The sequence below is a fragment of the Dermacentor variabilis genome, chromosome 1 (genome assembly GCF_050947875.1).
Source record: "Dermacentor variabilis isolate Ectoservices chromosome 1, ASM5094787v1, whole genome shotgun sequence".
Lineage (NCBI taxonomy): Eukaryota > Metazoa > Arthropoda > Arachnida > Ixodida > Ixodidae > Dermacentor > Dermacentor variabilis.
The window spans coordinates 235,594,977-235,610,119 of NC_134568.1; the positions used below are offsets into that span (position 1 = coordinate 235,594,977).

Here is a 15,143-nt window from a genome sequence, read left to right on the forward strand (position 1 = left end):
TGGAGAGGACGACCCACTGTATCATTCCAATCCTTCTCTAGAATTACCCCCGGGAACGAAAAGGGAGCCACCTGGCAACCTAACAGCTTGTCACAATGTCTTGAGGGGGTCGACGTTGACAATGTCTTGTCCACGACAGCGCATGTCTAAAGACGGCTCAACTGGCTCAATCAAGTAGTTGACAGGAGATGTGCGTTCGACAACATGGTAGGGCCTTCATACTTGGGCAGTAGTTTCAACGAGAGCCCACGTGCAGTGGAAGGGACCGACAGCCACACAAGCGTTCCGGGGAGAAACGTGGGTGCAGAAGAGGTGTCACTGCAAACGCTTTTCTGGCGCTTTTGGTCATTTGAAGTAAAGGCCCGTGCGAGATCACAACATCCTTCGGCATGTCTGGCTGTGGCAGAAATAGGCACACACTCAGATGCATCGAGCTTCTACGGAAAGATTGTGTCCATTGCGTGCAATGGGTGCCGGCGGTACAATAAGAAGAGTGAAAAGCCAGTGGTGCTGAGTGGCGGTATTGTAGGTGTAGGTTGCGAAGGGCAGAATAGCATCCCAATTTGTGTGGTCGGAGGCTGTGTACATTGCGAGCATGTCGCCAAGTGTACAGTTAAAGCGTTCTGTGAGGCCACTGGGCTACGAATGGTAAGCAGTAGTTGTGCGGTGCACAAAGTGACACTCTTTGAGGATGGCTTCGGCGACTTCAGACAAGAAGACTGCGAACATTGAGCAACTCCCATGGTGGACCATGACGCAGTATGGATTGGCGAAGCAGAATGGAGGAAACATTGCATGCTGTAGTTGCTGGGAGAGCGGCAGTTTTGGTGTATCGCGTGAGGTGATCAACAGCCACGATGGCCCAGCTGTCAGGGGAAGTGGCCCATACAAATCGATGCCAACATGCCTGAACGGGCAGGTAGGACAAGGTAATGGTAGCAGACTGAATGGCAAGAGGCGCGGTGAAGATTTCCGGCGCTGAATATAGAGGCACGAGCAAACGAACTTCTGAACGTAGTTGTACATCCCGTGCCAGTAGTAACGTTGTTGAATGCGCTGGTAAGTTCTGAATACTCCCGAGTGTGCACACTGTGGGTCACAGTGGAAAGATGCGTATATTTCAGAATGCAGACTGTGGGGTATTACTAGCAACCACCGGAGGCTATCAGTGGTGTAACTGCATTGCTGGACTAGGTCATCGCAAATGGCGAAATGATGGGCTTGACGATGTAATGTGCAAGTGGTTGGGTGTGCCGACGGATCAGAGAGCAAGTCTATCAGCGAGGCAATCCAGTGGTCCTTGTGCTGTTCAGAAGTGATGGTGCGAAGGTCGATGGAAGAAACAGCAAGCTGGGATAGGGAGCAGCGGGCACTGTCGTCGAGTAAGAGAGAGCACGAGAACGTGTCGGTGTCAAGAGTGCTGGCGGCCGCTACACTAGAGCACGTTTATTAGTCACTGGCGTTTGGGACTGACTGTTAGTGCAGGGCACGGACTCTCAGCACGAGCGGGCATTTTTGAGCAAAAGCACTGAAGAGGAAGAGCGACTAAATATCGCTGGAGAGGACAACCCACTATATCGTTCCACTATATTGTTCCAATCCTTTTCTAGACACAGAATTTTCTGCATTAGCACTTCATGATTAGACACTCTGACTGGTAAGCTTTCCATTAGTACACTAAAAAAACATGGGTACCGTAAAAATTGGTTGTCAGCCCCTTTAAGAGGAATATGTCAGCATCAGGAAGTAGGAAGAAATTTGTGTGTATGAAAATAGAGCAAAAGGCCAGTGAGAACTCTCAGAAAAGCACGGTCAGTCCTTCTTATTAAATTCAACAGGATCTAGATTCATTCCTCATGGGACTGCAGGCACTTTGACTTTACTGTCATATCCTTACATTAAATGTTGAACTCAATGCTGAATTCTCAGTTTGGATACATAGCTCCAAATATATCTTAGAAAACAGGCTCCCAATGTTACCAAAAATTCACTTTTCTGAACACATGGAACCTTACTTATTGTTCATTCTACATAACTACTGCACAATATATGAGGGTCGGCCTGGAAAGCTTCAGGGCTGATCTAGAAGGAAATCATTCTTAGGTACAAAAGTGTCATATGTTCGAGAGTAAGCTTCGTATTCACTGCGTGCCTACATTTCATCCTCTAATGTTGTACACATCTTACTTTGAAGGCGGAATTATGATGCAAGATGGAGGTATCTGTAAGTGAGCAGCACATTGCCAATAGCACAGTGATTTGATATCTGTACTTGAAAGGTATGACCGCCAAATAAATGTTTCAGGACATGCAAGACACCTTGCATGACGCTGTTCCTTCATAAGTGACAGTGACAGTGGTGGGTGAATGAATTTACATGCAGACAACAGCCTCTCAACAATGAACCGTGTGTGGGGTGTCTGCAGGCTTCCACAGACTAGAACATCACAAATGTGCACAACATAATCATGGCAAATTTCCAAGTGACACAAAAAGTTAATGCAGCACATCTGTGAATATCAAAGGAATGTGTGCATGTCATCGTTCATGAGCACCCGAAGAAGTGCAAGGTGGCTGGGCACTGGGTTCCCAGACACATCATGGAAGACGAAAAATGCCAACGGGTGGTTCTGTCTGAGGGAAATTTGCTGCGCATGCATGAAGACCAGGATAATTTTTGGACGGTCTTGTGACCCAGGATAAAATGTGGTGCCATCACTTTTGACCCTGAGATGAAAGAACACTCCTGACTATGGAAGCACAGAGTGTCTCCTCATCCAAAGAAGTTTCAGTGCCAACCTTCTCCAGAGAAAGTGACGAAGAATTTTTTGAAGACTCAGAGGGTGTTATCCTCATCGATTTCCTACCAAAAGGACAAACCATAAATGGTGACTATCGCTCGCAACTACTGCAGTGCCTGCAACAACAGATCAAGTTGAAATGCCCTCGAAAATTGTAAAGAGGTGTCCTCTTCCTGCATTAGAACTCACCATGTCACACTGCTGATCAGACACAGCAGCAATTTCATTACTGTGGCTTCGAGCTTCTACGACATCCGCCGTATTCACCTGACTTGGCACCTTCAGATTACTACCTGTTTCTTGTTATGAAGCTACACCTCAAGGGCAAGCATTTCACCAGTTGTGATGCTGTGAGGGTTGCTGTGTCCAAAATGTTTTATTTTTTTAAGTCAAATTAGTGCACCACTGGAAAAAGTGCATTGAAATGCAGGGTGACCCTGTTGAAAGCACATAAAATTTTAGCCCAATACCATGTCTCCTACCTTGTAAGGCAAGAAACATTCCAGCAAACCCTCGTATGTACAATCCTGCAGATTGTAAGAAACAGTCTAACTAAGTGCAATTTATTTTAATCAGAATAAAACTAGAGATGAGGCAAGCATTAATTTAAAGGGACACTGAAAGAGAATATCAAGTCGAGCTATATCGATAGAGTATTCGCCTGGAAGTCTTGTTTTCTGTGTGTCAATATATCACTTGGTTATGTAGAAAATTTGCATCGAAAATCCTGCTGCTGCTTCTTAACTTGAAGCACCTGTGTCATAATGGACGAGTGGACGTAATCTCCATGTGATCTGCTTCTATGCTGCTGTTATGCCTTTTACAAACTCTTTATTTAGCTCTATATACAAGCATACTCGACACGGCTCGCAGCGATGGGAAATACCAGCCACTCTCTGTGAACCAGCAGTGCTGACATCACATGAGAGGCACCATAGTCTACAACAGGTGGCAGCGCTCCTGATTTTTCATTTTTGCCATTTTCTCACTTACAGAAACAGTTTTTGTTATGAATTATGAATTCATTATTCACCATCATCAACTTATATTTAGTCCACAGCAGAATGAAGGCCTCTCCAAGCGATTTCCAATTAACCCTATCTTGCCTTAGCTGATTCCAACTTGCACCTGCAAGTTTCCTAATTTCATCCCCCCACCTAGTTTCCTGTTGTCCTCCACTGCGCTCCCCCCCTTCCCTTGGCACTCATTCTGTAATTCTAATACCCCACCAGTTGTCTACCCTACACATTCCATGGCATGCCCAGCTCCATTATTTTTTTTCTCTTAATGTCAACTAGAATATCAGCCATCCCTGTCTGCTCTCTGATCCACACCGTTTTCTTCCTGTCTCTTAACGTTACCCTAACATTTTTCATTCCAACGCTCTTCGAGCAGTCCTTAACTTGTGCTTGAACTTCTGTGTTAACCTCCAAGTTTCTGCCTATGTTAGCACTGGTAGAATGCAATGATTGTATACTTTTCTTTACAAAGACAGTGGTAAGCTTTTCTTTAACAATTCGTTATTGCAGAAGAGTAATTTTCAATTTCTCTTTAGTGTCTCCTTATTGCTTTATAGTGCGAGTTCCAAACCTCATATGAAGTGCAGGAGTTGGCTTGGACTTAAATACTTAAGCTACTTACTTCTTGATTTTGCCTCAAAGCAAAGTCTCCACTAGAAGATAGAGAAAATTTTTCTAGATGCCATCTTTAAAACAAGTGGCAACAGCTGGCATCAAAGTTTTGCACAGTTTGGTGCACTTAGGCGAGGATTTTACACATAACTGTTGCATCAACAATTGTCAGTGCTCTGCGTAACAAAAACCAATAAGCTGTAAAATACACACCTGTTTGGCACTGCTAGCATCTTTCAAATATCCTTCAGCCTTGAGCACTTCCTCATCACAAGTGACATCTTCTGAAGATGAAGCCTGTGCCGTTCTGATTACATCTTGGAGATGAAGCATCCAGCGATCCACCATCTGAAATACAAAGACAGTGCCCCAAGAAAAAAAGAAATAGAATGGGAGAATAAGAGACAAAGCCAAACACTCAAATTCTACGTAACTTGAAGGGAAAAAAATTTAGAGTGTCACCTGTTGTGTTGAGCTCAAGAGGAAGCCTTGCTGCAACCTGAATGCCTGGCTATTGCTGTGCTTTTTAGGTGACACATTGCGGTGCAGAAGTTCAGATATCTGTATGAAAGTAATGACAAATTTATGGACACAAAATAATACCAATGAAAATAATTGCATATTCACAAGGGTGGGAGAGACCAGGACTCTTCAACTACAACTTTCCCTTATATGAGAAGTTTCACATATGACATGGCAGACATAGAACCATGCAATACCATTGATGCCACTGCTCTATCTACATAAAGCTAAAACAGCTTAATGTTAAGCATGTGAGTGCTTATTCATATTTATTCTATGCTTTTTTTTGATGTCCATATTACAAAGTCAACGTGCGATTTTTTGAACTCCCTAGGGGCCGTGAAAACATAAAAAAAAAATAATGCATGCCTTTTACTGCCCCCAAGGACTCCAATTGCCACACACGTCTGAAATAGCTCTGAAGGCCTGCCAGTACACTTAATTCGCGTATCGGTGCACGTACTGTGACAGGACACGGCGACGGCACACGTGTATAATTAAGGAATAGATGCTTTTGTCCAGTGGCAATTACCCCTTCCCACTCTTGGTATGCTTCACCGCAATACTACACGTATGCTTCGCCGCCTAACACTGATGTAGTGAGGCGAAGGTAACTTTCGGGAACCGGCATTATGCAATGCGTCGTTCTTTCCGAGCTTCGATGCCATTGGTGATGATTACAAAGGCGGAGTCGGCGCCATTTCCAACTGCAGTGAATTGTTTTAATGAAAAAACACGCCACCGAACAGCGAGAAGCTTGGTAGAGAATGTCGAAGTGGCTAGGTCAAGCCTTGCCGCGGTGGTTACTACGGCTGCCAGCGGATCTGCGTGCGGGAGCACCTGTTCGAGGCGGCGAGATAAAAAAAATGGCGGCGGTGTTGGCTTCCATAAACGCCATTTCGGACCTGCGGTCATGGCAAAATGTCCGGAAAATCGGACGGTGAAGGGTTCTTGCGTACGAAATTTCAGACGTTCTTATTATTCGATAATTCGGGCACCGTGGCGGTGCTGCGAAGGCGTCCGAATTATCGGGCATGTCCGAAAAATCGGGTGTCCGGAAAATCGGTAGTTCACTGTAGTTGCATAATCCCACTGGAAATATTGTATTGCAGTGAAAACGCGATAACGCAGATTTTGCCTTTGTGCAAGCACATTCCCATTTTTTAAAGTTTAGAACTCTACAGACATTTAATTGCAAAGCTGCCTCAAAATTACCCTTAAAGTGACCCTGAAACAATTTTGACGATTGTGTACAAATGTACAGAGTCGTTAGAGTAGGCCCTTCTGATCATTAATTGGCGCATCTAAGTGCTCCACATAAAGCGTGCAATTTATTATAAGGTTTTAAAAATGTACATTGCTGCCGATCACAGCACATCGCTCGGCTGAATTTTAAGCCGCCCCCCACCCATTTGACGTCATTCACCCCAATGACATTAGTCGGCCGAGCTATCCGGTTGGCTGCCCAGGGCGCGTCATCAATAATTTTTCCAACTTTATGGTGAACAAATGTTGTTTGTAATAGATGGAATGTTAGTTAATTTGTTTCTATAAAAGGAAAGCAACAGAAAGAGAATGCACAAGAACAATTTCTCACTACACTTAAGCACTTCCAGCACACAGCAAGCATCACCTGCTTGTGTTACAATGTGCTCCATTTTGACAAAAGCTCCACGGTCAGAGTCGGTCTCTGTCTTTTTGTGAGCACCATGATTCAACTTTGTTGCATTGTGGGCTGCGAATGTAGTGATTGGCAATATGTAAAGCTGCGACGTCGTGTCCCTCTGCAAGGCAGCAGACGAGCAGACTGGCTGCAGCGCATCGGACTGCCGCTATCTAGTCAGCGCCAGGATTTGCGCGTTTGCGGCTTTCACTTTACACCGGAAGATTACTAACGCAATAGCGTTTCGCGAGTTCAGTATTAGGATAAACTCAAGTGCAAGGGGGCAGGGCCTGGCCGTTTGACAGTGTTGTTTCACGGAACGAGCAGAAGTGCAAATGTGAATGGTCTGCACGGTGCAGCCACCTGATGGCACAGAGCTCAACCACACACAGCAGCAATAACGAAATGTATTCTTTGCTGCTGGTGTAAATTTTTTGCAGGAGTGTAATCATTAACACGTTCTTGTAAATGTTTAAAATGCTTTACACTTGGTTAGAGCAATCTTAGCGCTTTGTTTGGCTGGTTAAGCTCTGCACCAACAGGCGGGTGGACCGTGCAGACCGATCAGGCTGCTCACGTACGTCTACGCTAAAGTTCCTGCATCAGCTTGTGTTCATGCCTCCAGCCATCCGTCGAAATGCCCAACTCGCCTGTGGTTACCGGAATACCAAACACGTTCGGTGCTGCGACAGAATGCTCGCAATGCACACTGCTTCGATAGCTCTCGCTTGGGGTCAACTGCCAAGCAGCTGGTGGGGAGTTTAGAGAGGCTTCGTGTGCACGCTCCTAGAGAACCGGAAGTCGACGACACGATGTGCCATCATGACGCAGAGCCAGTGTAATTGGAGCTTAGCCCCGATCACTTGGCAAACGAGTTGAGGAGAAAATGCATGACTATGGAGGAGGGTAACTTGTAATCGTCCGTAGCTCTCTTAATATGAGACACTTCACACAAATTGTGGTGCAAATGATTAACTTTAGCTATACCCTACGTGTCTACGAAATTTGTCCGAACCATTCCAGGGGCCCTTTAACAACTCGCACATTGTACGAGGGACGTTCCAAAAGTAAGTTTCGTGATTTATTTTCACACGGAAACTTTACTGCTGAAACAAAATACACCACAGCATCATGAACGATACACCTTGCACTATTTTTGCATATAGTCACCACGGACATTGAGACATTTGTCGCAGCGTGCAACCAGTTTGAAGAAACCACTCTGGTAAAATTCGGTGCCCTGCTGTGCAAGGAATTGTGGCACAGTCTGTTCCACCTCAGCGTTTTGGAAGTGACGACCTGAGAGTGCAGTTTCTAGTGGAGGGAACCAGGTGCCCATTCATACCAGATAACAGTGCACACTTCCATTGGCGACCACATTGTCAGCACTCGTCCGGATAACATTGCGATTTGTACTCGCATTACCCCAGGAACACCGGTATGCTGCTACTCTTTTTTCTTCGGCGCTCTGTGCATGCGTCATTCCTCCCTCGCTGACGCTCCTTCCATTGTTGAACCAGCAACGGGCGTGAATTCTTATGCCATTTGTCTCACCTGGTGTACCATCTTCTTTTTAAAAAAAATAATCACAAAACTTGCTTTCGGAATGTCCATCGTAGCAATATTTTTGCGAATCTAAATTAAATATTGAAGGTTTAGTGCCTTACAACTGTACGAAATCTGTTAACCACTGGGAAGAAGTGACCATGCCTGGGTCACAGATAAACAAAACTCTTCACCTTTGGCCAGCTTCCAATTTGTCATTACTACAGTTAAGCTTAAGCTACACTTAACTTAAGCTGCTGTGGTAAGCGCAGTGTCTGCTGATGCTCTGGCATTTGTGGTGTCTATTAAATGTATCAAAATGAAATGTATTTGTGGAATCCATGCTACAAAAACAGCTGTCTTTCAATATTTTAGTGCTTAATTCCAGCATACAAATAAATTTATTTGGGGGCTCTGTGACTAAGACGGTCTCATTAATGAATACATGCATCATATAGAAGTGCTTTAATGTTAGATGTTAGACCACAAGTGTTGTAAGGAGTAAATGTTGATTAGCATGTCCGCCATGATCATGACCCACAACAACACTTTCTAAATCAAGAATAGCATAGCGACATCTACTGCACCTTCTTCCAAGCAGTCTCTGTACGTTCAGGTGCAATTTTCATCGCCAAGGTGATGTCAACAACTGGACAGGGCATGTACCTAAGGGTGAAGTTCCTAAGGATAAAAAAAGCAAAAGCTTTACTAAACTATCTTTTATATACTCAACAGTGTTTAAAACAAGAAAGTGAGACTGCCTGACTTTAACACATACAACTTACAGATCTAATTACTCCTAATGGCCTACATAATATTTGATGATGTGCAATCAGGGCATACAGCAAAAGCAAGGAGGAGGCGACAGCATCTATACAGAAGACTTGTGGTAAGTGGGCAGGAAGAAACGGGCAATATGAGACATAGCATGTTCTTTCCCCAGATCTTGCGCAGCACATCTTAACTAAAGCATACTGCAACCATCCTGTTTCCTACGTAAAAACAATGACAGTAACTTTTACAAAAACATAGCCAGCTATAAAAACAAATATTTGTTTTAATAAAACTACTGCACCGGGAGTTTTTTTTTTTTTTTATGGGGTTTTACGTGCCAAAACCACTTTCTGATTATGAGGCACGCCGTAGTGGAGGAATCCGGAAATTTCGACCACCTGGGGTTCTTTAACGTGCACCTAAATCTAAGTACACGGGTGTTTGCGCATTTCGCCCCCATCGAAATGCGGCCGCCGCGGCCGGGATTCGATCCCGCGACCTCGTGCTCAGCAGCCCAACACCATGCACCGGGAGACGGAACAAAATCCAGTAAATAAAGGTGTGACTATTACATGGGCCTACACGGAATATTTTTTAAAGCCCTGAAGCAATACTACATGCTATACATGCTATTCATCAAGAGGAATGCATCGACATGGCTCACAGCATCCGTGGCTCACAGCTCACAGATGCGGTTTTAGTGCCCGCAGCTGTCATCAGATGGCCCACACAAATTAAAACCAAAGAGTAAAAAGATACAAATATTCGTACTGAAGAAAAAAAAAAAAACAAGCCACAGTTTCCCCAGAAAGGCTGAGCATTGATGGCGATAGCAAAGAGACAATTACACGAAGTAAGGTTCATAGTTTTATTGGTGTTACACACGCTCAGGGAAACATGAACAGATCGCACTCAACGACTACGCACTTGCTGTCACAACGCGAGTGAATGCTTCACACCGTGTCACAGAAATTTGAGATTATGCGACTGCCAACACTAGATGTGCAGGAACACAAGGCGCATAAAAGCGTCAACCGTCTTGACTCAACGTTTGCACTTGCTACAGGTTAACTCCAAGTTACGGCATGTGGGTCTCATGCGTCAAGGAGATGAATGCCCGATGGGGGAAGATGGCGTTTTCGTTTCATGGTGAGAAAGACCAGTGTTGCTCCGCAGCGTATTTGACATAGGAGTTTCGAGTTGCCCCGCCGAATAAGTGCCAAACCTGGCGGAAAGCGATACACTCAGTGCGCAATGGCCAGTACGTTTTTTGTTTCAGAGACCGAATTTGTTAAAGGGACAGAGAACCACTCAGAACATGAATCAAAATAACCCCGCTGATTGAAAGAGTGCCTATCACAGTGGTTAAAACGAGCCATGTTGTTCTCATTAAACGCAGATTTATATTTTTAATTCTTCACTAAAAGTAGCAAAAAATGACATCTGGCACCACACGCGGCAAAAACATGAAGATGCTAAGAGACCTATAACGCAAGCTTCCATTAGTATACGCAGTTGCCGGTCTCTTTATTAGTATGGAAATGCAGTACAGTTTTCTTCTAACTTACAATGATGCAGATGGACCTTCGTTTGTAGTGAGTAGAAAAGTGGCGCTGCCATCGTTTTTGATGAGTTGGCTTGGCTCATCTATCGACAGAACGATGATGGGAGCCAGCCAACCATACGAGGGATGCCTGAAAAGTTTGCAGCCCACCCGTGAAATCCTTTTCACGTGATCTTGTTTTGCAATGCAGTATGTTATGCAGTTATTTGAATGGTCTCATGAGCAATCTGGATTTATTTTGATTTTTTGGTTTCAAGTACACCGGTTTAACCCTTTGAGGGTCAATGACGCAAATATACGGTGCTGCAAACCAGTCCAAAAATGGTCGATGCGGTATATTTACGGCACCGTTTGTACGCTTAAAAAGCGCGCCAATTTCGTAACTTTTTCTTTTCTGCCATGTGCTGACACTATTTGGGAATACAGGGAATTTTTTTCGCGCGCCTCCCTCTCTCGGTTGTTGTTGCATGGTTTGTTTTAGCGCTAGTTTTCTCTTGCGCGTCTATATACTACCGCTCGCGCATTGGCGCGCGTGTGGGCAGTTTTGGCTTCTTGCACTTGCAAAACTGATGGCTATCTCGTTACTAATCGCTCAAAGGGCAACCGCCTCTTTCTCGCTCGCTTAGTGCTCAAAGCGGTGCGCATAGGATGGATGCCTCCGTGCATGCGTTTCCATTGTTTTTTTTTGTTTTTTTTGACACTCATGAAAACGCCTCTGGTTGGCGATAAGATGAAGATTAGCGTAAGCCTGTGACACGTTGTGCTTTTTTGACGCGCACACAGCCACACAGTATTTTTGAGTGCGCGCACTTACGCAGTTCGATTACGCTATGGATGTACATATTCTATGTTAGTGTAAGAGCAGGAAAATTTGAGTCTTGTGAAATATCCTCGTGTGCGCACATTCAACATTTTGAACTATGTGTATAAAAATGCATCAAATTTTTAATTCTTATAAGTTTATTTTCTTTTTATTGTTGTTATTCATGAACGAAGAGTACATATTTACCAATGCAAAATATTTTTTCTCACTTTACGGTCACCCTAGAAAAATTGCGTTAAATTTTTTTCTAAATAAGTCCCTAAGAAGAATTGGAATCGGCAATAAAAAAAATCAACCCTGGGCGGTCGCATATGGCGAAAAAAATCGACCCTCAAAGCGTTAAAGCATGGTCACAAAGTTAAAATAAGGAAATGGAGAAATCACAAAGCGAGCAGTCATTCAATACCTTTTGAAATAAGGACCGGCACCAGAAATTCACAAGCACATGCTGGAGACATTAGAGGACCATGCTTTTTCTTATGCTATGGTGAAAAAGTGGGCTGCCGATTTCAAGCGAGGCCAGACATCAATTGATGATGTTCCATGCAGTGGTCGTCCCTCAACAGCATGCACAGATGAATATGTCTGAATAGTACAAGATATTTTAATGGCTGATCGACGTGTCACACAGTGGCACATTGCAGAATGTGTGGGCATATCAGTGGAGAGGGCTGGCCATATCCTAACACAGCTCCTGAACATGCACAATGTTTTCGCCGGATGGGTGCCCATACATTTACATTAGAGAACAAATGTCAGAGAACTTCCCTCTGCAGAAAATCTACAACTGTTTAAAGCTGATATTAAACCTTTTTCTGCAGAGATTTGTTACAATGGATCAAACTTGGGCCCATCATTTTTGTCCTGATTCAAAAGAAGCCTCGAAACTGTGGAAATATCCTACTTCCCCCCCCCCCCCCCCCAAAAATGCCAAGGTGATTCTATCTGCTGGCAAGGTTATGGCATCAGTGTTCTGGGATTGCAAGGCTGTTATTCTCCTGGGATTTCTCCCGAAAGGTCAAACCATCAACGGGCAATACTATGCAGCTCAGATTCGTCATCTGAGGTCGGTGATTAAGGAAAAATGGCAAGGGATACTCCGGAAAGGGGTGTTGTTTCACCAGGACAATGTGTCAGTTCACATATCCGCTGTTGCGATGGCTGCAATTCCCTCCTGTGGTTTCCAACTGCTTCAGCACCCGCCCTATTCCCATTTGGGTCCCTCGGAATACCTCCTATTCCCACAGATGAAAAAGCACCTTGGTGGAAGTCGGTTTCCTTCTGATGAAGCCGTCATGAATGCCATAAAAGGCTTTTTGGGGGAACAGGACTAAATGTTCTACCAAAGTGGAATAATTAAACTCTAAGAGCGATGGCATATGGTTCTCTACATAGGGAGACTATGTAGAGAACTGGCTGCAAAATTTTGACCCATGGTCACAATGTCCGGGTCAGGCCACGAGCATTTCAGGCGCCCCTCGCAACATAGGTGTGTATTTGGGGAAGGACATAGTACAAATACAAGAAAGGTCTGTACAACAATGCGAACTTATTGTACCAGTTTTTTCTTTTCAAAAGTAGTTGAAAAAGTCAAAATGTAGGTGGGTAACCACAGGTACACTCATTCTTATGAATGCAGAACGATGGGTGGCTTTCACAATTTGCGAGGTGGGCTATCGACACCGCTCTCACTTCTCAGCGTTGCTGGAGGAGAGACCTTTATTTTTTTTCTTAGAGGCTGCTCGGATTGAAAAATTCTGCATGCTAAATATCCATGCACTTTTGGAAGTAACCGCTGCAGGTGTAAACACTCACGTGGGTGAGCCTTGCATTGTGCCACAAAAAAAAACTAAGTCCTTAGAAATCGGTTGTCAGTCCCTTTAAAATTAGGTTTTAAATACGTGGATCTCTAAGGGGATTTAATGAGGAATAGCATTTACTTCGTTACATCCCATTTCATTATGACGAGGTTCGACAGTGCAAGCACACAAGCCCTTTTCAATTTTGGTACCTAATCTTATGGCCACGAAAGAATCACAATATTGCCGTGTGCTTTTGTTTCACGATATTGCTGCTGTCAGATTTGTGCTCTCGCACGAACTGTGTTCCCATTAAGTTGCTCATGAATTTTGAATGTCACAGTCTCCTGTGGAACATCGGTCTGTGTGCCAACAGTCAGCCATATCTGACTGTTGGCACGCAGACCAATGTTTGTTACACCATTCTGGGATCTACCTAGCCATAACTGCATCCGGATGGTTTGATGATACATTCGTATAAAATGGCCATAAAGCAAGTAATTTCCTTTGATTAAATCGCTGCTGACCCCGCTTGTAGCTATAACTGCCTCCGAGCAGCATGATGGTTTAGATGGCACAAGATCAGCCAATAAATTGTTAATGATTCAGTCCCCATCTCTGCCTGCCAGCCTGTCTGCCCACCATCATACCTGTGTGGCAATATCCTGAACATGTGATCTTTAACTCCTTAATTACTGTGCAGCATAACGTAAATTACAGAAAGGACATGCTGATTGATGTAATCTGAGTGCATACTAATACAAGGCACTAATTCTCAGCCCAAAAGCTCAGAAATGTAAGCTCTGTCATGTTGAAAAATTTCTTACATGTTAATACTGTAGAACTTCATTCGTGTGTTAGAAGGAATGCGAGAAAAAATTTTATAACCGGGAAAATGTGCAATCGAAGTCATTAAATATTTGGCAGACTCAAATGTAGCTGACACATACATAATGCAAAGTATTGCGCGAATCGTTGCAGCATGACATGCTGACGTGCAACGCACTGGTAGGGTTAAAGCAGCCGTGGGTGAGCAGCAAATTCGAGTGGGGCATTTTGGCCGGAAGTTTTGACAGGCCCACTCAGCGGTGCCGATGCGCATACTGCTGGTGAGACTCGAGCAGCCCAAGATGCGCTTGGTTGTTTGCCTATTATGTAGTGTTTAATGACGGCGACAGGAAACCGAAATGAAATGAAGCTGGTGGGAAACACCAAAATACGATGCTGCCAGAGAGAAACATGACGCTCACTTGGCACCACATGCAGCAGAGAATGGCAGTGCGTTTGGGTTACTTATCGTCTATTAAAAGCATGCTGTACACTTCCAACACTTTAACCAGAGGCGCTGTGAAACAAGGTGAACATACCTATCGCAGTAGCGTTGGCTGCAATAGCTGTGAATGCGAGTATGCGACATATAACAACCCATGAGATTTACTGGTACCGAAAGAGGAAACTCTGTGCTAGCTGGAATTTTCACATGACACGGGTCGGCAAGTACTGTGGGGAAGCTGCCATGGCAGGTACCTACTGCTCTCGATAATGCGTGCCTTGTGGCTTTTCTCATTCACATGAGGTCTAACGGTCGGAGAATGTATCATACAATCACAGTTTTGCGATGTACTGAACATTGGTGGCAAAAGGTACTGTTTACCAGGAACATATTAAACGGTAAAAAAGAAGCATAACTATATTGGGTCACTTTTTGTGTTCTTGATTGCGAATGTTGGCACCAGGAAATCATACGAAGCAGGATTGTATAAACGACATTCTACTGTAATGCAAAAGTGACTATGATGAAGTACTCACTTCTCAAGTGCATATGCAATATCTTGAAAACCTTGAGCCGGTGTAGAATTACGATCCCACAGAATGGTTTTCAGTTTCGAGTTTATTTGCAGGGCCTTGGCGAGGGTCTTTGCACCGTTCAGGCCCATGTAGTTACCACTAGAAAGAAGGAACTCGTAAAATCAGTCAACAAAGTAAACCTTTCATACACTGTGAGTATGTGTTCATGCATA

General features: G+C 44.2%; 1 protein-coding gene across 6 annotated transcripts in view; it reads right to left on the reverse strand.

Annotated features, from left to right (window-relative positions):
* Positions 1-15,143, reverse strand: part of LRR (capping protein regulator and myosin 1 linker 1 leucine rich repeat protein) — a 228,442-nt gene that overhangs the window by 99,576 nt on the left and 113,723 nt on the right. For 3 of the 6 annotated variants that reach the window (XM_075671446.1, XM_075671436.1, XM_075671429.1), the window contains 5 exons: positions 14,932-15,069; positions 10,505-10,630; positions 8,750-8,843; positions 4,895-4,993; positions 4,646-4,780 (listed from right to left, as the gene is read on the reverse strand). In XM_075671446.1, coding sequence (XP_075527561.1) covers positions 4,646-4,780; positions 4,895-4,993; positions 8,750-8,843; positions 10,505-10,630; positions 14,932-15,069 — 592 coding nt within the window. The remainder of the gene's footprint in view (positions 1-4,645; positions 4,781-4,894; positions 4,994-8,749; positions 8,844-10,504; positions 10,631-14,931; positions 15,070-15,143) is intronic. The other 3 variants (XM_075671458.1, XM_075671465.1, XM_075671450.1) reach the window with 1 other exon arrangement.